Source organism: Bos javanicus, chromosome 5 (genome assembly GCF_032452875.1).
Source record: "Bos javanicus breed banteng chromosome 5, ARS-OSU_banteng_1.0, whole genome shotgun sequence".
In the NCBI taxonomy this organism is placed as follows: Eukaryota; Metazoa; Chordata; class Mammalia; order Artiodactyla; family Bovidae; genus Bos; species Bos javanicus.
This window is the reverse complement of record NC_083872.1, coordinates 108,712,178-108,736,071: the sequence shown is the minus strand read 5'-3', so window position 1 is coordinate 108,736,071 and position 23,894 is coordinate 108,712,178. Positions and strand designations below refer to the sequence as shown.

Below are 23,894 nucleotides of genomic sequence, written 5' to 3'. Positions count from 1 at the left end.
ACCCCTGCAGGACAGCCCTTCAGGGGGTGAGGGGCAGGCTTGTGCCCTGAGTTGAGGCCCTGCTGCTCCCAGGGCAACTCTAGATCTTGAGGGGGTGGGGGTTCTCCCAAGTCCAGGCAGGGCCAGGCTTTCATGTCCTGGCAGCACCACTGCCCCAGGAGAGGGCGGCCTCGGGAGAAGCAGCGCCCAGTGCCTAACCCAGGGCAGCTCCCAGCCAAGAGCTGTCAGCAGCTGGGGGCGTGCTCCTCACGTCCACGGCTACCCTCTCCCCCACCAGGCTACTACACGCAGATCTCCACACTGGCGGATGCCCAGGAGAACGTGATGGAATACCTGCATGTGCTCAGCCGGCCCATGGTCATCAACCACGACCACGACATCACCTGGACCGAAGCCTACATAGATAGCAAGGTGGGGCCCCAGGGAGCAAGCGGGGGCTCCTGGGTTGGGGAGGGGTGGGCAGAGCACCTCCTGGGGAGGCATTGTGGAGTGACCTCCCCACCAGGGGCCGCCCCCCATTGGACAGAGACTTTGGCCCCAGACTGTCCCTCCTCCATGGTCCTTGCCTGCCTCCCTGTCCTCTCCCACCCACTCCAGGAAGAAAGGGGACTGACCAGTGGTTCAGACACTGCAGCTTAACCCAGCATCGTACCCAATGAGACTCTTGTAGAACCCTCCCATGTAGGGCCAGACTTGTAAGGTAGACGGTCAGATTAAGTGTCTAGGAAAGGGACAGTCCTGTTGCTCCTCAAATCCCATCACAAACACAGACCGCCATGTCAGGTTGGGATTAAGAGAGACCTGGGAACGGTGGCTTCCATAGGAGGGACATGTGTTTCCCTCTCCCATACAAGAAGCCTGGAGGTGGACGACGAGCTCCTGGGCCCCTCCCGCTGCCCCCTCCCCTGCCATCCTGGGGTCCACCTTGTGTAAGCGGCTACCGGGGCTCAGAATGGTGGCAGCCACATTCAAGGCTTCCGGTGGAGGAGGGAAGGGGCGCACACCCCACCTCTAAGGGAAATGTCCACAGAGTCTTACCGGACACTTAACCTGGCATCTCAGTGGCCAGAACTTGTGCCCCGGTGGCTCCTCGGCGTGGCTTCTTGCTGTCTGAGCCTTTGTTCCTGGGCTCGTGCACGGATGGACCTGTCCTGTGGGTGTGCCTGCCTCCTTGGCATGGCCGAGACAAGAGGCCTGGGTGAACGGGTTCAGGGCAGGACCATGGGCTCAGGGCTCTGAGACCCGCCCTGACTCAGGGCTTTGTTTGCTGTGGTGTCTGCCCCAGCTCCCCTCCAGCCCCTTCCCCTCCGGCCTTTCTGCCAACTCTCCTCCTCATTCAGAGAAGGAAAGCCTCTTTGCGGGCAGTCATGGTGACTTGGGTCCCCATCTGCAGACTCTGTCCTATCGCCCGCCCCCCTGACAGTTCTCCACCCGCAGGCACAGAGCCTGGCGCTGCTGACCACCGTGGCCATGCCTGTCTTCAGCAAGAAGAATGAGACGGTGAGTGGCTGCTCATGAGCAGCTGCCCAGGTTAGAGCTGGGGCTGCCGGCCGGCTTCTTTAGACCCGGGGTTCTTGACACGGGCTCACGGTCACCATGGTCGGGTGTAAACACAGGTTCCAGGCCCTGTGCCCCAGGAACCCACGTCTCTGGGTTGGGAGGGGCCGGCGGGATCCTCACTTCTGGAAGCTGCCCTGTGATTCTGCTCACCCAGCAGGTGCTGGCCAGCTGCTCTGGGCATGGGACCCTGCCTGGGGATCCTAGGCCAGAGGGGTCACCTGCCCAGCATCCAGCAAAGCCACACTGACCCTGCAGGTGTGGGCAGGCTTTGACTTATCTGTGAGGGCTCTGGTGGGGGAGTCTGAGAGCCTCCCCTCCTCCGTCTGGCCGGAAAAACTTTCCTTACAGGCCCTGTGTGCTTCATAGCCCCCCAGCCCTCAGATTAGGGTCCCCCCGGATCCCAGTACTTCAGCCTCTGCTGTGAAGGCTGATTATTCATTCAACTCTGTATTTCATTTAAATATTACAACTTCAGTGTTAATACAGGACGGTAATCTTCCCAGCATGACGTTACTCCTGGGGGTCTCTTCTGCTAGGTTCTAGGTTTTTATTCCAGGATCTCAGCCTAAACTCTAACTGCAGAGCAAGGACCGCCTCAGGTGCAAGTGGCTTCCTCTTGTGGGTCTGGGAGGGCTGGGGGTCCAGCCTGGCCTCACGCATGGGAACCAGGTCCCCTGACACCGGCGTTTCCTTCCAGCGGTCCCACGGCATTCTCCTGGGCGTAGTGGGCTCTGACGTGGCCCTGAGGGAGCTGATGAAGCTGGCGCCCCGGTACAAGGTGAGCCTGGATCAGCCCCTGAGTGGGGTCACAGGCCCCCCAGGAGCCACTTCAGCAGGCTCAGGAGCCTCCCTGCAGACAGCGTGGCTGAGACCAGAGCTGGGACGGGGTCTGCATTCCTCCTCCTAATGCCCCCTCCCCAGACACTCCACCCCTGACATGCCACCCCCATCCCCCACCCAGACACGCTCCCAGAGACCCTGACATCCTGCCTTCCTGTCCCACACCCAGACACGCCCCCAGACACCGCCCCCCACATCCTGCCTTCCTGCCCCACACCCACACATGCCCCCCAGACATACACACACACACACACCCTCGATGTGCAGGCACAGAGAGCAGAGGGGACTGAGGCTGGGGCCCCTGGGATCCTTGGCCACATCAGCTGCGTCCTGCTCTGTGGTCTCTTCTCCCCATCCTGGTCCTCCTCCCTGCCCAGTCCCAGTCTTCCTGCACAAAGACCCCCTGATACCCTCTCGATCTCTGTCTCCCCAGCTCGGGGTGCATGGCTATGCCTTTCTGAACACCAACAACGGCTACATCCTCTCACATCCTGACCTCCGACCCCTGGTAGGTGCCAACCCTATTTGCCTTGACGTCTTAACTGTATGGGATTTGGGGGTAGTTCATGTGTGTGTGTTCAGTCATGTCTGACTCTCTGCGACCACATGGACTGTAGCCCGACAGGCTCCTCTGTCCATGGGATTCTCCAGGCATGAATACTGGAGTGGGTAGTCATGCCCTCTTCCAGGGGATCTTCCTGACTCAGGGTTCGAACTTGGGTCTTCCTAATTCTGGGCAGCTCCTTTACCATCTGAGCCGCCACACCCAGATTTGGGGGTAGTTTATAGAAACGGTTGAAACAGTGAATGGGTTCCATTTAAGAACCCAATATAGGGGCATCCCTGGTGGTCCTGTAGTAAAAGTCACAGGGAGACAGATTTCTGCTCTGGATGAGGGAGAACTTTCTAACAATTAGAGTCCCAAACCAGGACAAGCTCCTGGTCAAAGGAGATCTCCCTCCGAGGCCCGGAGCATCCATCGCGAATACTAGCCAGGGCCCCTCTGCCTTGGGTGAAGGAATGGCCGAGATGCTCTGGTTTATGGCTCTGCCCCACAGGCCTTCTGGAAGGGCTGGGCTTGAGCGGGGCCTTGTGTTAACCTCGTGTCTCTCCCCTGCCCGGCCCACTCAGTACCGAGAGGGGAAGAAACTGAAGCCCAAGCCCAACTACAACAGCGTGGACCTCTCGGAAGTGGAGTGGGAGGACCAGGCCGGAATGGTGAGTGGCGCAGGGAGAGAGGGTGGGTGGCTGGACGGCGGGGCCCGGGGGTGAGGAGTGCGTAGGTGCTGAGCTCACCCCGCTCCCTCGGTGGAGACTTTCCGGGCCCAAAGCAGAAGTGGTGCTGCTAACAGATGGTTCTCCCTATGGCCCCAGAGAGATAACAGCTGCTCCCTCCGAGGTTGAAGGAGCTTGTGTCTGTAGCCGCAGAGGTTGGGTTCAGGCGCCTGTAGGCCAGCCTTGTTGTCAGGAGCTCCTCCTGGAGGAACTTGTGTCTGGAAGGTCGGCCACAGTGTCCCTCGCTCATCAGCCCACTGGGAGCCTTATCTTGGTGAATTCTAGAATTCCAGCTAAGGGGAATAGAGCCCTGGAAGCAGATCTCTTTTCCCACCCTGGCTCTGCTCACAGGGGAAAGGGGAAAACCAAGCGTGTTCCCAGGGTTGACCTCTAAGCCAAGGCTCAGAGCCTCCACACTCTAGTGTGTGCCAAGCAACTGATTTTGTTTTCTTTCTCCTCGAAGCTGAGAACAGCCATGATCAACGGGGAGACCGGGTCTCTCTCCATGGACGTGAAAGTCCCGCTGGACAGAGGGGTAAGCGCTCCAGGAAAAGGCTGAGGTCTGGTCCCAGGATGTGGCATCCTGGTTAATTAAGGTTGGCGGTGTTGACAAGGGACCTGGCTGAATCAGAGTGTAAATCTTGAGAACTTGCTGGAGCCTGGAGGGCCCGAGTGAGGGACCCAGCCCAGCCAGCATCAGCCCCACGGAGCTTTGGCCAGAGAGTGACCCCTCTCCAGGGCTTGCCTCTCAGGGGCCTAGGGTGAAGCAGCAGCAAGCCCAGCCCTTCACGGGTCTTCTTTCTGCCTTGCGTGGATGCTAAGTTGCTCAGTTGTATCCGACTCTTTGCGACCTTCCCAGACAAGAATACTGGGAGTGGGTTGCCACGCCTTCCTCCAGGGAATCTTCCCAACCCAGGAGTCAAACCTGCGTCTCTTATGTCTCCTACATTGGCAGGTGTGTTCTTTACCACCAGTGTCACCTGAGAAGCCCTCTTTCTGCCTTACCTGCCTGCTATGTGGCCCTTTTCTCGTTTATGGTGGAAAGGGGGAAGGTGTTAGTCGCTCAGTCGTGTTCAACTCTTTGCAATCCTATGGATTGTAGCCTTCCAGGCTCCGCTGTCCATGGAATTCTCCAGGCAAGAATACTGGAGTGGGTTGTCGTTCCCTTCTCCAGGGGATCTTCCCAATCCAGGGATCAAACCCAGGTCTCCTGCTTTGCAGGCAGATTCTTTACTGTCTGAGACACCAGGGAAGCCCCTGGAAACAGGGAAAGTGACAGTTAATTTTGCAAACTGTTAGCAGCTCTTGTAAAGCATGTCATCTGGGAAGAAGTTGAAAATTACTGCTGTTCCTCAGAGCTGATTTTCAGGACTGGGTCTACCCAGCGATGCCTTCCTGTCCCCACAGACTCGCTTGTCACTTACAAGGGATGGCTTCCTCTTTCGGTGTAAAAGGCCCCACTGGCTTGCACTGACTCTGCATTGTCCCTTGACATATTTACAAATGTCACCTCTTCCCTCCCACTACTGCTGCCCTTTCGCCTCCGAGGGAAGAACATGGGCATCCGTCGGCAACAATTAGACCCAGGTTCTTTCACAGACACGGACTTTCCTGGAAGCCAAACACGGAAGCCCTGGGAAGGAAAGTAACTCTCTGCATTCCTTTTAGATGTGCAGGCTGGTTCTCACTGGGACCTGCATCAGTTCTTTGGCCTCTGCCTGTTGTTTTCAAGCTCTGGACTGAGAGGGCCTCCCTCGGGCAGGCCGGTCAGCATCTCTGATGACCCATCAAGCCCAGCAGGTCCTTCTCGTGAGCCAGAAGAGGCAGGGGTGGCTTCCAGGCACCTCCACCCTTATCTCAACCAGACCTCCACTCACAGGCGTTGGGGTGCTCCCACCTCAAAAAGAGGAGAAATAAAGACAGTTTCAAATAAAGGAGATCAAAGTTCATCCCTAAGAGAAATACTTAAGGAAATTCCTCAGGCAGAAGAAAAATGACACAGATGGAAACTTAGATCAACACAAAGAGAAATGAGCAGCATTGGAAACGATGAATGCGTGGGTTAGGATAAGATTTCATTCGTTCTTTTAACTTCTCAAAAAGACAACAGTTTAAAGGGAAAATGTTGACATTGTGTTGTGGGGTTTGTAATGTGAGCAAATGTAAGATAACAGCCGCACGGAGGGAAGTTACCCCATTGCATTAACACACAGAAGAAACCAGCACGTGGCTACCCCAAAGCATGCTGAACACACTTGACAAATCTTCACTGGAAGCAGAAGGAAACATCCACAATCTGATTAAGAAAAAACCATGTGTGGAAAAGTTCACTTCCAGTGGTGAATGACTGAACACTTTCTGAGACTGTGAACTTGGTAAGGTGTCTGGTTTCACCACTTGGGTTCAACATTGCCAGGGGCCTGGCGAGAACCTGTCTTTGTAATAAGGCCGGGAAACAAAATAAAAGCCATGAACAGTAGAGAGGAGAGAGTAAAGCTATCTTCGTTCACAGCAAGATAATTGTTCACATAGAAAATCCCCCGAATTTGCAAAACAGCTGCTGGAACTAATAGATAAATTTAGCCAGTTCACAGAACACAGAGTCACTGTTATAAAAATCAATTATACTTTTATATATAGCCAGAAACATTTGCAAAATGAAAATATTTTTAAGTTCCAATTTCCACAGCACAAAGAGTATAAAATAGGAATAAATCTTACATATATGACCTCTACACTGAAAGCTACGTAACACTGCAGAAAGCATGTCAAATAAAAAATTAAATAAATAGGAACGATAACCATGTTTATGGATTGTAAGATCAATACTCCTAAGATGTCTATTCTCCCAAAATTAACCTATAGATTCAGTACAATCCCAATAAAAAAATCTAACAGACTTCTAGACATAGAAGAAGGTGATTTTAAAATTTATATGAATATGCAATATCTCCTTCAGTCCATTCTGAAGGAGATCAGCCCCGGGATTTCTTTGGAAGGAATGATGCTAAAGCTGAAACTCCAGTACTTTGGCCATCTCATGCGAAGAGTTGACTCATTGGAAAAGACTCTGATGCTGGGAGGGATTGGGGGCAGGAGGAGAAGGGGACGACAGAGGATGAGATGGCTGGATGGCATCACTAACTCGATGAACGTGAGTCTGAGTGAACTCCGGGAGTTGGTGATGGACAGGGAGGCCTGGCGTGCTGCGATTCATGGGGTTGCAAAGAGTTGGACACGACTGAGCGACTGATCTGATGAATATGCAAAAGACCTAACATGGCCAAAACTATGTTGAAAAAGAAGGACAAATTCTTTTTGTTGAATGAGATGGATGATTCACAGTATCTGATTTCAAAGCTTACTTCAAAGCTGCAGTAACCAAGCAGAGTGGTATCGACATGTGAATAGACAAATGGATCCATGGAACAGAGACTACAAAAATAAAGCACACAGAAAAACACTCAAGTCGCCAGCATATTTTCGATAAAGACACCTTGGCAAATCAATGGAGAAAGGAAAGACTTTTCAACAAATGGTGCCGGAACAATTGAATAAATGTATCAAAAGTCACTGAGATATACTCATACCATACACAAAAATTAATTTGAATGCCGCTCAATTACAAAGCTCTCAACGTACAAGCTAAAACTATAAGGCTTCTAGAAGAAAATGCAGATGAAAACTCTTTACAACCTGAGGTTATGTAGTTTTCTTTGACAAAATACCAAAGGCATTAAACATAAAATAACATTTGAAAAATTGAATTTCATCAAAAAACAGTTCTGTTCATCCGGAGACACAATTAAGAAAATGAAAATCCAGACACAGACTGTGTCCAGACCATAAAGAACTTCTCCAGATTACTAACAAAAAGTCTAACAATGTAATTTTTAAAATGTGGGCAAGACACTTTAGCAGACCTTTTAGAAATGAAGAGACATGACCAACAAGCCCACGAAAAGCCCAACCAGCAACTTTAGTTGTCAGGGAAATGCAAATTAAAACTACTTCCATACCCTCGAACATAACTACAATTTGAAAGACCGATAATTCTGGCAAAGATGTGGAGACATTGGAGTTCATACATTGCTAGTGGAAGTATAACAAAATAACTTGGGGAAGTTGGCAGTGTTTTATAAAGGCAAACATAATTTGCATATTTTGCAAAGGAATTCCTTCCCTGGTACTTACCAAGAGAAATGAAGACACACGTCCACAAGAAGAACGCTCACAACAGCTTTATTCAAAACAGCCCTAAACTGGAAACACCCCGGATGGCCACGCACGGAGGGCAACCCTAGCAGTACACCATGGTTTGCCCTCCTTGAAGTACTTACTCCTCGGAGGGAAAGGAACAGAGCACTGACGCCTCGACAACACGGGTGGGTCTCAAGGACACTCCGTGGAGCAGAAGTGGCCGCGAAAGGGCTCGTGCTGTGAGAACAGCAAACCGAAGCTGTGGGGATGGAGGTCAGGGCAGAGCTCGCCCCAGGAAGGCTGGGGCTGACCGGAAGAAGGCAGAGCGATCGCGGGGGCTGCACACAATCCCTATCTCAACCCAGGAGGTAATCCCACAACAGCATGCATTTATCAAAACTGCTGAAATGATACATCTAGATGTGCGCATTTCAACTTTTTATTCAATTAAAAAAAAGAGAAAGGAAAAAAAATGTTAATGCTCCCCAGTTTCAGACTCAAACCAGCCCCACTTGGAGCCCATCAGTGCCCTGGCTGGCCCCCAGCTGCCCCCATGGCTCCCAGACCCCCCACCCAACTGGGAGAGGATCTGCCTGAAGCAGAGGGGGCCAGAGGGCATCAGGCAGGATGAGGCCCGAGCTGGGAACTGTCCTTTCTCGTTTGGTCCACTGCTGGTTTCCTATTGAAACAAACCTTTTTTGCTACCTTCTCGCTCTGTGTCCCATCCAACATCTTACTCCAGTTTCCAACCCAGAAGAAAAGCCTGAAAAAAAGGCAAAGGGGATAAGGACAGCCCCATGGCCAAGTGCAGTGTGTGGCTTTCCCAGAGGCATCCAAGTGTGTGCAGATGGTACAGCCTATGGGGCACCAGAGCCCAAGTCAACCTTGCCCTTCTCGCCCACTATAAACACCCTCACCACCTCCCAGCAGCCCACTGGGGATGGTCTGATTTACAAACGGAATGCGATGCCCAAGAATGCAAGGGTCACTCACCCAAGCTCACCAGCCCGCGAATGACCAGTGGGGCTTAGACCAGGGCTGTATGATGCCTGTGCCTGTCTTAGCTGCAGTGCATACCCCCCGATGCCCTGACTTGTGCAAATTCAACTCAGTTCAACATGGCAGCTTTGAAAGGAAAGAGAAGCTGTGAAAGGCAGCAAGGCCTGGAGGGGCCTGGACTCCAGAGGCGAGCGGTTCCTGGTGGGAAGTACAAGTGTGAGCTCAGCCAGCAGCCTGCGCTGGTCCCTCCTGAAGCACGGCCACCGGCCAGCACAGGGGCCACCAGCCAGCCAGGCTTTCTGGGTTTCCATTTCTGTTAATTGACAGTAACTGAGATTTCAAATTTCCATTCCTGAGTGGTACACATGGTAACTCACGGCCCCATACGGACAGTGCAGTCTGGACTATGGCCCTCAGTCAGGCACACCTTCCCCAGGGCTGCAGTGTCCTGGTGGAAAAAGGCCTTGGTGGGGGGGCGGGCAGGGCGGGGCACCAGGCGGCACATGGGGAAGGGGGGAAGGGGTGGTTGGCACTCCCTCCCCAGCCGGCACGCTTCCCTGGTGCCTCTTTCAGAAGCGAGTTCTTTTCTTGACCAACGACTACTTCTTCACGGACATCAGTGACACACCTTTCAGGTGAGGGGCCTGGATCTTACTTGAGGGGGCTGGGGGTGGGGTACAATGTCAGGGCCAACCGCTCAGGTGGGACTTTCAGGTCTGGGACTGGATTCACTCATAAGTAGTTGGCAATTTTGTGATAACAGAAAAAGACCCAGGTCTGCACTCGGGAAAACTGAGGTCTACACCTGCTTTGCTGTGTGACTCGGTTTTGCAGTATGGCCCAGTGTTCAGGGCCAGGAGCTAAACTAAGCTGGAATCCCAGCTCCGCCACTCATAGGCTGTGTGATCTTAGGCAAGTTACTTAACTGCTCTATGCCTCAGATGTCTCATCTATAAAATGGGGGTGATAATAATAGCTGCTTCTCTTCAGTATTGAGAGAATTATTAATAAATGTCATGCTCTACCCGGAGGTCTTAAAGCCATGCAATTGTAAGTAGTTGTAAGATGAAAGGTAAGCCTTAAAGGTCTCTCAGTTTCCCTCCCATTATATAAGTGTTCAGCTTAGCATCACACGTGCACAGAGCAAATGCCCCTATTTCTGAATTCCCCATCGCTCGATGAAGGGTGGTCCCCAGTCCCGACTGGTCCCTGGGGTGCCTACAGGAACTTGTGACATTGTGTCCAGATCCTTCCTTCCTTACTCTGGATTCCTGAGGTGGGGCCCAGGCGCTAAGACCCTATAAACCCCCTAGGTGGTTCAGGTATCAGCCAAGCCTCAAAAGATGATCTTCCAGGAGGGAGAGGAAGGCGAGGTGGGATTCTCCAGGCAGGAGGGGCCTCCCTGACCACGGGACATGTGGGACCCTGAGACCCTTCTCCATCCTCGGAGCCCCCGAGAGGTCCAGGGTGAATCCAACAGAACGGGAGTGGAGGGGGCCTTGCTCTCTCTTGTCCAGGTCCTTCTCAGAAAGACGCTGATGACAGAGCAGAAGTCTTTGCCAGGGTTCGGGGAGGGAGGCACTCAGAGCCAGGGGGGGTGGGGGCGGCGGGTTGTACTCACTGTCATGGGCTGTGTGCTCGGAGGGTCCGAGGTTGGGGGGCAGCAGGCCGGGCCCCAGCTGACCTCTAGCCTGTGTCCTCTGCTCTGCCTGCAGCTTGGGGGTGGTGCTGTCCCGAGGTCACGGAGAATACATCCTCCTGGGGAACACGTCGGTGGAAGAAGGTGGGTCGGCCAGTGCCCAGGACCTCTGCACAGTTCTGAGGAAAACTAGGTTCTCCAGGGACACAGGGCAAGGCCAACCCAGCCGGGGCTCTGTGGGCCAGGCTGTGCAGCCAGAGGGGCCTGTGTGTCCCAGTGCGGGCCTCTGTGCTAAGGGTGTGGCCCTGGACATACACAGCCCTGGGTTCAGCTGGGCACGATGAAGCCAGGCGAGCCAAGGCTTCCTCAAGGGCGATCCCAGGGGGCAGGGTGCGGACAGGAGGTGTTGGGATGGAAGGCATTTAGAGAGCAACATGACCACGACACCATCAGGCTCCATGCTGAGCCTATCTCTGCCTGAGAACCCGCCAGGATGCGGCTGGCCCTCCCTGCCCCTGAAGCTGCTTTTAAAGCACTGGGTCTGTGAGCCCCGGACCGAGCACAGATTCTGCTTTCAGGCCTGCATGACCTGCTTCACCCAGACCTGAGCCTGGCCGGCGACTGGTGAGGACCCGGGGGCTGGCGCAGTGCAGAGCGGGGATGGGAGGCAGAGGGGACTCGGGGTAATGGGCTCTGCCGGGTTCCCAGGATCTACTGCATCACGGACATCGACCCAGAGCACCGCAAGCTGAGCCAGCTGGAGGCTGTGGTACGCTTCCTGACCCAGGAGGACCCCGCCCTGGAGTGTGAGTGTCCCTTGGCCTGAGCTCAAGACTCCGCGGGGATGGAGGGCTGGGTGGAGGCTGGAGTGCTGTGCTTGCAGAGCTCACAAATGGCTCAGGGAGACCAGAGAGACCCCCTGGAACTAGAGGACACAGCCAGCCCCCTGGGCCACACCAGTGACGAGGGCTCTGAGACCTGTAAGGGCACGGGTGTGTCCCCGTGGCAGGGACTAGGGTCCCGTTAAGCCTCTGTCCCCTGGGCACTGTTAAGGGCCCACAGTGACGGGCACTGGCCTGCCCATCATGTTTGTCCCCGTCACCCAGTAGGGCCCCCCAACCCCGCTCCCCAGCCAGCAGGCAAGGTAAGGCTCCCTCAAGGCATCATCTCCTGCAGCCTGTGATCTGTGAGTGTTCCCTTAGCCGGGTCCAGGTAACCCCAAGTCCCTGCACGAATGCAGGACCACCCTCCACTGGGTCCCACTTCTTCCTCTTCAGAAGGAGGTGTGGATCATCCTGTCACATCAGTGTCCCCCCAAGAGAAGTCCCCACCTCCCATGCCATTCTGACAAGGCCTCATTCATTCATTCATTCGTTCATTCCACTCTCAAGTCTGTGCCAGACATGTTCTCCAGCCAGCCGGGCGGGGTGAGGGTGGTGGTGTTCATCAGTGAAGCTTCTGATGACTGCAGACCAGGCCGAGCGATCACAGAGTCTGCGGATGGGGGGAGAAGCCAGGTGATGGGACCAGCACTTGAGTGGATGTAGGCTAGTCCTTGCAGGCGTGATGAGGCCATGAGTAGGTATTGTGTGGGGAAGGCGGGCCCTCATCAGGGGCGTCACTCAAGCTGCGGGTAAAAGGACCCGCCTCGTGGCAGTCCTCTGGGGCCATGAGAACTCGGGGTCGTAAAGGGGGCTGCCGGTCTCTGTGCAAGTGTAAGCGCCAGATTGCATGCCATCCACAGGGTGTCCGTTGTGTGGATTTCACCGCAATAAACATCAATAAACGTTTTAGAGAAAGGAAGGGAGAGAAAGGGCCACCCAGGCAAAGACAGGGAGGAAGCATCAGACCAGGTATGCAGAGGCCCCAAGGCCAGTTTTTGGGGAGGGGAGGCAGGGGCAGCTGGCAGGCAAGCCTCCTGAGGAGCCTGAGAGCTGGAGAGGCCTGGGAATCGCTGAGTTCTGCCCACACACTGGGGCCGAGGACATGGCCTCCCGGCCTCCGGAGACGACCTCCTCCGGCAGAGAGCAGGGGCTCTGAGTGTTCCAGACCTTCTCTGAGGCACCTCTAGACCCTGAGGGTCAGGGCTCCTGGAGAGGGGGTGGGCGCCCACATCATCGCGGGGGAGTAAGCGGATGGTGTCCGGACTTTGCCCCAGGTGACGAGGAGCTGCTGCAGGAGGCGCTGTTTGACGCGGTGGTCACGGCCCCCATGGAGGCATACTGGACGGCACTGGCCCTCAACAGCTCCGAGTAAGTCCTGGTGCGGCTGGGTCCTGCCCCTGGAGTCCCTGGGTCAAGGCAGGGCCTCCCATGACCTGGTGGGTGGCTCAGGAGACCACCCAAGCCCTTTGGCCTAAGAAGAGGGGAGGGTGGGAAGACGTGGGGGGGTCACACTCATAGACGTGGGAGGACGGCGACCCTCACAGCCCCCCGGGACAGCAGGGACTTGGCAAAGCTTCCATTGAGGAAACATCCATACCACACCCTGTAGCCCAGTTCCCAGAACCCTTCCCTTGGTGCCAGGCTCCAACTGGCAGGGGCAGGGGGGACAAGCATCAGCCCAACTGCCCCCGAACAGCACAGCTCAAGCCTTTGGGGCCCGTTTCCAGCTGGTGAGATTGAGGCTGCGTGTGGTACAAACGTGACCTTGGTGAGTCCTCTCTCCCTCTGCTCCTCTTCACCTGGGGCTCTGGTGTCTCACGGGAAGGTGGAAAGAAGAGACAGATGTGAGTGTGTGAGTGCACACATGAGTACCAGGAGGGAGTTAGGCACTGCTGAGCTGAAGGACGCAGGGGCCACACCTGTTCTTGAACAGTAAGAGTCAACATTCACATCCCAGCGATGTCAGATCTCTCCTAGACATTTAATAATCAGTGCTTCCTCTTGAAAACACCAACAGAATCTTACAGGAACAAGCACTTAATTAAAAAAGCAAGACGTGGAACAGTGCATGGTGATATGCTCCCGTTTCTGTTAAAGGGGCAGAAACATAATAGGTAGGGGGAATGTGTACGTATATAAACCTATGGAAGACTGTGTAGGAAACAGTCCTCACTGGCTGTTCCGGGTGAAAGCACAGACAACTGACCCCAGGACGGAGAGATTTTCTCTATATAATTTTTGGTACCATGTTGAGTCCGTGTGAACATGTGTGCCTGCTCAGCCCCTCCATTGTGTCCTCCTCTGCAACCCCATGGACTGTGGCCCACCAGGCCGCTTTGTCCTTGGGATTCTTTAGACAAGAATAACTGGAGTGAGTTGCCACGCCCTCCTCCAGGAGATCTTCCTGACCTGGGGATCGAGCCCCCATCTCCTGCATTGGCAGGCAGATTCTTTACCATCTGAGCCACCTGGGAAGCCCTGTGTTATCTATTCGAAATTAAATGAAACTAAAGAATGAAGGATATGGTGGGCCAGCACTGCTCCAAGTACTTAGTGTACATGAAGCCATTTGATCCTCACAACAACCTGACAAATAGATCCTATCATTATCCCCATTTTACAGATGAGGAAACCAAGGCCGAGTGAGATAAGCAACTTGCCCAAGGTCCTCTGCCTCATTAGTGGCAGAACCAGAGGCAAAACTAGGCAGCGTGTTTTCAGAGTCTGGACTCTTGGCCCCCTGTACTGTCCTGCCTTCGACCATGGGGGGTGGGTCATTGGGTTTGGTGAGAAGAGTCACAGTCTTTATGTTTCCAAGTTGAGAAATTAGCTGATGTTTTTAATGTCGGGGGGACATTGAGGAGCAAATATTCTTGACCAGGGAGTATGTCAGGAAAGATGACCTGGGGTAATCAAAAGAGCATGGTATCGGCAGAAAAACAGAGATATGGATCAGTGGAACGGAATTGAGAGCCCAGAAATACATGGATAACTCCTACTTGACAAAGGAACCAATAATATACACTGGAGAAAGGATAGTCTCTTTAACAAATGTTGTCGGGAAAACCGGACCGCCACACACAAAAAGAGAAAGAAAGAAAAGAAAAGAAATTATAGACCACTGTCTCACACCATAAACAAAAATCAACTTAGAAGCATTAAAGACTTAAATATAAGACCTGGAACCATAAAACTCCTAGAAGAAAACATAGGCAGTGTGCTTCTTAACATCAGTCTTTAAAAAAAAGTAATAATGGTATTTATTTATTTATTTTTGGATAAACTGAGTCTTCGCTGCTGTGCAGGCTTTTCTCTGGCTGCGGAGAGCGGGGGCTGCTCTCTATTTATGGTACTCAGGGCTTCTCACTGTGGTGACTTCTCTTTGGTAGTGCTCTAGGGTGCTCGGGCTTCGGTAGTTGTGGCTCCCAGGCTCTAGAGCACAGGCTCAACAGCTGTGGAACGCAGGCTTAGTTGCCTCACAGATGGTGGAAACTTCCTGGATCGGGGATCGAACCCGTGTCTCCTGGACTGGCAGGCGGATTCTTTACCACTGAGTCACCAGGGAAGCCCAGACATGAGTCTTGACAAGATCTTTCTAGATCTGTCTCTGCAGGCAAGCACAATGAAAGCAAAAGCCGACAAGTGGGATTACATCAAACTCCATAGAGAAACATGTGCGTGCACGTGCCTACATATCTATGCTTACATTTTTTTAATGGAAGAATAAACGAGCGAGCAAAAAGCTTACTAATAAGAAGAAGGAAGGAGCAGAGGGGTGGAGACAGAAACAGATTCTTCTGAACATGGTTTACTTTGCATATTTGACTCTGGGACTGTGTAAATCATGTCATTATAAAATGAAATTAAATTTAAAAAATAAACTCTGAAAATTTGAAAGCAAGTGAACACAACTGTAAACTCTAAACAAATGAAAATCTTAAAAACTGTGTTCCATAAGCACATTTCTAGACACTATATTTATTGGCACTGTTATTCCAAACTACATGGATAAGCAGAGCAAATAGTGTCATTAATGTTGTTAGGAACAAGATTTTCAGCCAACGAGAAAAGAGGCACAAATATTTTTAAGCTGTTTTTTTGATGTGAACCATTTTTAAAGTCTTTATTGAATACGTTACAATATCGCTTCTGATTTTTGTGTTTTGGTTTTTTGGCCCCAGGGCATGCGGGATCTTAGCTCTCTGACTAGAGATCAAACCTGCAGCCCTTGCTCTGGAAGATGAATTTTAACCACTGGACCATCAGGGAAGCCCCACAGTGCAGATTTTTTAAATCAAAGAAGTTTAGATGGAACATTAAATATGGACTGGAAATATCAATGAACTCATGATGTATTTTCCCTGAAAGAAACAAAGAGGAGATCCTTGTCCACTGAAAGGGCCGACCTCAATGAGCACCCCAGACCCAACCACGTGGAGTTTCAGTGTCCACTCTAAGAAGCCCTCACTGAAATGAGCCAGTGACCCCTGGAGAAGTGTCTGCTTCCAGGACCGGGGCAGGAGGTGGACAGAATGAGCCGGGGGCATCTCGTCATCCCAAGTGCAAGTCAGTAAAGACTAAGGAGGTTGTGCTCACAGGACATTGGAGACAAACTGAAGAGGCTCTCACCGGCCAGACGAGGGGCAGGCGGACAGCACGAGTGGACCCACCAGGCGAGAGGCAGCAGGTGTGGTAACAGCAGCTGTGGATCAGAGCACAAGAACACGTTAAAATCCTGGGTTCACTGTAATACTGAAAAAAAGATCTCGGTCATCTTTGGAAGATGGCTATTATCAGAGAGACAAGCGATAACAAGTGTTTGTGAGGATGTGGAGAAAAGGAAACCGTTGTGCACAGTGAGTGGGAATGTAAACTGATTTTGCCGCTATGGAAAACAATGCGGAGGCTCCTCCAGAAATTTAAACAGCACTATCACACGATCCAGCAACCCCACTGCTGGGCGTTTATCCAAAGGAAGCAAAGACAGGCCACTGGGGAGATGTCCACACGCGCCTGTCCGCTGCTGTGCTGTTCACAGCAGCCAAGACATGGAAACAGCCTCAGCGTCCACTGGTGGATGAACGGACAAAGAGGAGATGTGGCGTATGTACTCAACGGACTATCACTCGGCCTGGAAAAAGAAGGGAATCTTGCCATTTGCAATGACATGTCTGAACCCAGAGGGCATTATGTTAAATGAAATAAGCCAGACAGAGGCACGTGAATACTGTGTAGTATCACTTACATGTGGAATCTTTTTTAAAAAGGTAACTAACTCAGAAACAGTGAAAAAGTGATTGCTGGGGGCTGGAGGGGCGGTGGGGGAGACAGGAGAAGGGGACAGACCTCGTAAGATGAGTAGGGGCTGAGGGTGGTGATTCTACTCAGAACCCTGGGTTTTGTGACTGAGATGAGCAAAGAAAGTGGAACGTAAATGTTCACACACGCACACACATACATACACACGCACACACACACACACACATAACACATACACACACACATAAAAACACGTGCACATACACACATGCACACACATACGCACACACACACATAAACACATACACGTACACAAACATATACACATGCACACACGCACGCACAAACACGCGTGCACATACACACACGTGCACACGCGTGCACACATACATGCGCACACACGTGCGCACACACATGCACACACAATGGAGGGAATCCTTTCACAATATATAAATTTATCAAATCACCATGACACATGTTTAAACTACCTTACAATTTTATGTTAGTTATACGTTAGTAAAGCTGAAATCTGGGACTTCCCTGGTGATCCAGTTATTAAGACTCCACACTTCCAATGTAGGGGATGTGGGTTCGAACCCTTGTTGATCCAGGATCCCATGTGCTGCACAGTGTGGCCAAAAAATAAAAGGTAAATTTTTAAAAAACAGCTGAAATTTTTTAAAAAGTGACGACTTCCCGTGTGGCGTGATCCCCATAGGGCCACTCTGGGCCTGTGAGAAGGCTCAGAGCCCTCCAGCCCGCGGGCCCTCCCCAGATCTTGTTGGTTTGCCCGGACTTCTCTGGATAGATGTGGAAGTCTGCTCCTCCCCAATCTCAGGAATAAGGCAAATATGTGAAACCGGCTTCATGGGACATGGTGCCGAGTGTGTGCTGGGAACAAGGAGTTACTTTCCTTAAGTCCTGGGGCTAAAACCTCTCTTCCTGATTTCCTTCTGTCTGCCAGAGTCAACCGCTGCCCCAAAGCTGAGTGCACGCAGCGGGCAGAGGCCCAGGGGGCCCCGAGCAAGGGGGGTCTCACAACAGCAAAAGCCAGTGCCCGGCAGCCCCCGAGAGATCGACTGCAGGACCTGGCTCTGGGAGGGGCCTGTGGATCCTCCCCAGCGCCTGCCCTGGCCCAGTGTGATGCCACCTGCTTTGTCTGCCCACAGCGAGTCCGAGCAAGTGGTGGACATGGCCTTCCTGGGCACCCGGGCTGGCCTCCTCAGAAGCAGCTTGTTCGTGGGCTCCGAGAAGGTCTCTGACAAGTGAGTCCCGCCAGGCACCGGGAGCAGAGTCTCTGGGGTGTCACTGTGGTTAGTGAGCAGCCTGACGCTGGACTCCAGGAGTGGGGGGGACGAAGAGTTGGGGCTGACATACTGGGGAGCCAGAGAAACCTGCCTCCTACCCGAGCTCAAACCACCCTTGACAGGTCCCCAGCAGAGGAGGGAGACGTCACCCCAAGAGGGGAGCAGATGTGGGCCCCCACCGGGATGCGTCTCTGAGTGACCGGCTGGATCTGGTCGTGCCATCCTTGTTGACCACATACCTCCTGCCCTGAGCCCACGATTCTGCCTCCCACTCCCACCCCAGGTTGACCAGGCAATGTCCAGAGACACTTCTGTTGTCACAGCTTGGGGAGAGGGGCTTGCTACCAGCAGCCAGTGGGTAGAGACCAGGGGTGCAGCCATGCACCCCTCAGTGCAGGGGGCGGCCCATGATGGTGTCCGCCCCAAATGTCTACAGTGCTGAGTCTGAGGAGCCCACTGCTGGCAAAGCCTGAATTCCAGGAGAATCCCACCCAACCTGGGACCACCCCGCCAGCATGTCGTAAAGAGCAGAGACGGACACGAATGAGCCCCCCTGCGACTGTATGGTTTCCTCCCGCAGACACGCTAATTACCCAACAGAGGAATCAAGGTGTTTATCCAGAAGAAACACAAGCAGTTTACAGGGCGATGAAGGCCTTTCATTAGGCAGAACCCCTGCTCTTCCCGCGCTGTGCCTGCTGATGCACCAGCATCTGATTCTGGAAAAGGCTGGAAGTGCCAGGGAGCATCGTCTGGGACAATGCCCGCTCAGGGGCTAATCTGTCCTGCCTATACCTCCACCAAGGCAGAGGGGAGTCGCTCCCCTGGCCTGGCCACGGTGACCTTGTAAGAACAAGAAGACAGGGAAGACCGTGCTCCCGGATCTAGGGGACGTGCCAGGTCTTTTTTCTTGCAGGAGGTTCCTGACTCCGGCGGACGAGGACAGCATGTTCACCCTGGACCACTTCCCTCTTTGGTACCGCCAGGCCGCAGAGCATCCTCCCGGCAGCATGGTCTTCAACCTCCGCTCGGCAGAAGGACCAGGTAAGCCATGTCCAGAGCTCCACGGCCAGGGCATCCCCCCTCCCCCCAGGGATACAAGACAACCATCCAGATCTCGGGGTCCCCTCCCCACTGGCCTCCACCCACACCCAGGGTGGGTCATTTCATTCCCTGGTCAGCAGTCAACAATGCCATTTAAAAGCTAGAACAAAGGAGAGAGGTTGACCCAAAAGTCAGAAAGGGCTGGATTCTAGCCCAGATTCTGCATAGGAGGCTATTGGGACAGTTGGCCTCTAAGAATTTTCTATTTCTAAACTTCTGAGTGTCTCTAACAGATGCTCATACCATGAAAGAAACAGACTTTATTCCACAGTGGGGACGAGAGGGCTGGGCTGTTGACGTCTCCCAGGAGGGCAACCCTGAGCCCCAGCCAGCCCCTCAGCCACTCCTGGTAATAACAGGGTGCCTCCCGGCTGCCAGGTCACTGAGGGCTGAAGGGCCTGAGGAGGGTGGTGAATGGGCCTCAGGCCCCAGCCAGCACAGGCCTGCTCGTCCAAGGGCTGCAGGGGTGGGTTCAGAGCTGCAGCCTCCAACCCCTAACCCAGCCCCCACTGCAAGAGATGGCCCAGAAAAGAAGCCAAGCAGCTTCAACAGAGCCCCAAGCAAGCCGCACAATGTTCAGGACAGACTGGACCCGGAAGCACAAAATCTCACTCTCTTGATTCCCACTTGAAGAGCCTATGGTCCAGAGAGGGTCCACGAGTCCCCTCTGGGGCTCTGACCCTGCACAGTGAGCAAGAAGGCCTGGGAGTATCCACGTCCTCCAGGCCGAGTGAGCCGAGGGGGCAGGAGTGGAGAAAAGGGGAGGAGGGCGGCTGGGAGTCAACTTGGAGTGGAGGCTTGTCCTCCCTCCAAGGTGCCTGTCCACCAGCACCACCACCACCACCCTCAGGCAGCCCAGCGAGAGCCGGCCCACTGAGCTGGGGCAGGGGAGGCCCAGGCCCCTCCTACGGCCGCCCTCCAGATGCCTTCCCGTCCATCTTCCCGTCAGGTTACTGTATGCTTATCCACACGTAGCTCATCTGGCGTGCACGGCCTCTTCTTACACAGGGAGAGTCTGAGGCTCACCAGGACCACACAGTTGGGGGGAGAGGGGCACAGGGCCAGGGTCTCACTGCACTTCACTGTGCGTAAGGCGGTGGTGGGGCAGGAGGCAGGCTGTGACCCCAGCGAGCACCCACGAGAGGCCCCTTCCCTCGTGGAGCCGAAGCCTCGGGGGCACCTCCTCCTTCCCATGGGTCTAGAGCGGGAGGTCCGTGAGGTCCTCAGAGGTTCTGGGGTGGCACCCTGTCCAACCCCCAAGGATGACAGGCTCCCTCCTGTCCATACTGTCACCAGAACGGGCCTCCTAGTAGCTTTGGGGGGCAGGGGACAGGAGGGTGGTGGGCGGAGCTGAGTGTACAGCGAGGAGGGAGAGTTGGGGACCAGCAAGGGGACCCTCATACATTCCCCACCCACTGCAGAGAGAGAAAACAACCTGTATAATGGGTGACCCCAAGAAGGCGAGCGGGGTTCAGCTGCAGGGTGAGGGGAGGCCGGCCTCCCCAGGCTGACTCTCAACCCTCTGCCTGACCCCAGGGTTAGCCCTGCCTGAGCTGAGCTATCTCTTGCAGTTGGTGCTAAGACTGCCAGCACGGAACAGGGTCTCACCAGAGCCCTGGCGGCTCAGGCCTGTGGCCTCCGTACCCACAGCCCCCTTTCTGGGGTCAGCCCCAGGCCCTGCCTCCACCCCCTGATAGCTGGCTCATGCAGCCAGGTGTCGGGCCGGGTAGCTGCCCAATGACACAGATGCTAAGATCCCCAACACCCCCAGAGACCGTGTCATCAGGGCCCCACCCATACGCGGGTGTCCCTTCCAAGCCCTTGGAACACACACAGGGAGTCTGTCCTGGAAGCAGCCTGCAGCCGGTGGAGCCTGCGGGGGTCATCCCATCAGTATCCTCCAGACATTTCTAGAAGGAAGTGGGGGAAGCCGGCTTTCGTTTTAGAGAAAAGGAGGGAGAGAAACGGCCACCCATGCAGAGACATGTGTTCCCGTGGGTCTTCATCATAGCGAATTCCTAGATCCCAGGACCACCTTCCGTAGATTCAGTTCCTAGAATCAGAGTTACTTTCTGTTTCTGTGAGATACTTGGTCCCAGCAAGGTGTCACGGGTGGTGCTGGCCTGGAAACAGCAAATAGGAGAAACCAGTGGTTGATTTAAGTTTCCTCACGGCTGACACTGGGAGTCTCAGGATCTATTTGTTTCAAGCAGCGTCTGATGAAAGACATTGTAACAGGAGAGCACGTGAGAAAACTGTACCTCTTTCTCGGGAATCTTAGTGAGGAGCTTGACACCGTGGACAAGAGCGCCCTGAAGAGCAGGTCCAGGGACGTGAAGTCCAGGAGCCACGGGTGCACTCGTCCACAGCCCTCAGCGTGGAAGCTCTGTGCGGATGCAGAGCTCGAGCTGGTGCTGCACCTGGCAGCCTGGCTCTCCTCGGAGCCGGGGAGCCACCTCCAGGCGGGCCCCGGAGCCTGGCCGAGTCCCCAGAGCACAGCTGCCAAGCGGGCGGTGACGTGGAGGCCCTCAGGGTTTATGGGGGCTCTGTGGATGTGTCAGACACCAGCCGGCCTTCTGGGCCCCATGCAGCCCTGGCATCTCGCTTCCCGAAGGGGCTGTCATTGTCACCTTGACTCACGTGACTGATGAAGGACAACCCAGGGTCAGCCAGCACCTTGTCCGAGAACACACCCCGTCTCCCACTCAATAGGGGGCTGAGATGCCACACAAGTCCCTGGGTGGGCTCCAGCAGGGTCCCTGGGCTCCAGCGGGCAGCTGCAGGCAGGCCAGTCCGCAGTCAGGGACCTGGCGATGCTACACCATCCAGAGGGGCAGGGACCACCTGGCAGCTTCAGAGCTGCACGGAGAGGTGGGCGTCACCCCGCCTTTGGGGCACATGTAGGAGACACTCGACAAAGACCAGAGGTGGGTGGTACCAGGCAGCCCCCTGGAAGCCCCCCACTCGCTCAGGGAACATGGTGTTTACCGTTGTCCCCAGCCCGCCCCACCTTCGGCTCCCCCTCAGGTGCTGAAAATGTGACTTGGCAATTTTTCCCCCAGAAAGTCCCAGCAAGCCTGCGGTGGTGACGGTGAGCACAGCCGTAGCCGTGAGCGTGGACAACAGAACGGCCATCGCTGCAGGTAGGGGCTGCCCCGGGGCTGCAAGGCCGGGCGGCAGGGAGACAGAGTCGAGAGCAAGGCTCAGATGTTGCAGGAGGCCCTGCGTGTGGTCTGCAAGGCCCCAGTCTGTACAGATGAAATGTGGGGCCGGGGAGTGAGGGGAGTCTTCCTGAGTCACTCTGTTTATAAAACCGTGACGCCTCAGATCTAACAGTATTCATGCCTAAAGTAAAGCCCAGACAGGTGAAGAGATCTGCTCGAGGTCACCCAGGACAGAGACCACCCAGACCTCCTTCCCACCCTCTGCGTGCTGCTCCCGCCTCCACTGTCCACCAAAGGGAAGAGGGGGCTTACAACTCGGACCCTGAAGTCTGAGCCCCTACGCAAGCCCAGTGTTCCCGTGCCAGTTCTCATCCAGCCCTGGGGTGATCAGGTTTGGTTCCATTTTACAGATGAGGAAACTGAGACCCAGAAACATTGTTTGCCCAAAGCCTCACGGCTAATAGTTAATGAACTAGAATTTAAGCTCAGATCACCTCTTGAAGGCGTGGGATCACAACCCTGTGTTGCCATTGGAGACAAAATCTGCGAGAGCGCCCAGGGAGACTCGCAGGCTGCCCCAACTTCTTGGAGCCTAGGAAGGTCCTTGCCTCCTTGATAGTTGTCTGAGAGCCATGAGGCCTGTGTGATGAGGGTCCTGCATCCAACCTCCATGGCTCGGACCTGCCAGGTCCTTGGGGTCTCACCACTGTGTGTGCTGGGGTTGGGCACCTGCCTTATGGGGGACTCAGCTGCTGGGGGCCAGCACTGGGGGTCGGGACCCTCACGTCTTCTCCCCCAGGCTGGGTGCAGGGTGCAGCGCAGGCAGGAGCCACCAGGCAGGCAGGCTGCCCGCCCCAGCAAGGGGCGTACGGTGCCGCCCACATCTGGATGAAGTGGGAGCAAGTGGCTGGGTCTGGTTGCTCAGCACCCTCGTTCACAAATATGTGTGTCACAGGTGTCCTGAGGCTGTGCAGCAGGGCATGCGGGAAGGACTCGCTCTGTCCCTTTCTGTCCTTCACCTGGGCTGCTGATCCCAGGGCCCTGGCTGAGTCTGTAGCCCACCTGCCCCCCTCTATGACGTGGTCATCTCAGCTCCCGCACACCTGAACGCCCGGTGAAGGGAAGGCACGGGGGGTCAGGCTGCTGGCTGTGCTCTCCTGCTCTCTCCAATTATTTGATATCATTTTTAACTCAGTGCTGAATTAGAGCCGGGAGGGGTTGCCATGGAAACCGTGTCCGGGTGCCTGTGGTTTAACTCGCTGCAGACAATCACTCTGACGCTCCAGAGGAGGGAGGGCACGGATGCGATCGGACAGGGCTGGGGCACTGGAGACCTTTCTCCCTCGATTATATTTCTTTCAGTCTCCTTTTGTAATATCCTCTTCCTGGCCTATGGCTCAGCCTCCCTGAGCCCTTGAATGCTGTCCTGGCGGCTCCTTCCCTTGTGTACACACGAGCGTGTGTTGACAGGCGGCCGCACGCCCCCTGTCTGTGCAGGGGAGGAGGAAGGACAGCCTCAAGGCCCAGCCGAGGGCCAGGCAGGTGGACGAGGAGGGATCCTTTGACCGCTAAGTAGCTGCTTCGCAAGAGTTTATGCAAAATTTCTAGGAATGTACCGTTCTGATCAGGACCCACTATCAAGTCTCTGTGAGTGCCAGGCCTG

At 54.5% G+C, this 23,894-nt stretch overlaps 1 protein-coding gene across 1 annotated transcript in view; it reads left to right on the top strand.

Annotated features, from left to right (window-relative positions):
• The window catches only part of CACNA2D4 (calcium voltage-gated channel auxiliary subunit alpha2delta 4), a 66,184-nt gene that overhangs the window by 13,951 nt on the left and 28,339 nt on the right, over positions 1-23,894 (top strand). The window contains exons 14-28 of the mRNA XM_061419091.1: positions 278-630; positions 771-783; positions 1,394-1,500; positions 2,258-2,338; positions 2,834-2,908; positions 3,532-3,618; positions 4,139-4,210; positions 9,448-9,509; positions 10,590-10,657; positions 11,092-11,137; positions 11,222-11,319; positions 12,672-12,765; positions 17,826-17,921; positions 18,880-19,007; positions 22,130-22,210. Of these exons, the coding sequence (XP_061275075.1) occupies positions 278-630; positions 771-783; positions 1,394-1,500; positions 2,258-2,338; positions 2,834-2,908; positions 3,532-3,618; positions 4,139-4,210; positions 9,448-9,509; positions 10,590-10,657; positions 11,092-11,137; positions 11,222-11,319; positions 12,672-12,765; positions 17,826-17,921; positions 18,880-19,007; positions 22,130-22,210 (1,461 nt within the window). The remainder of the gene's footprint in view (positions 1-277; positions 631-770; positions 784-1,393; positions 1,501-2,257; positions 2,339-2,833; positions 2,909-3,531; positions 3,619-4,138; positions 4,211-9,447; positions 9,510-10,589; positions 10,658-11,091; positions 11,138-11,221; positions 11,320-12,671; positions 12,766-17,825; positions 17,922-18,879; positions 19,008-22,129; positions 22,211-23,894) is intronic.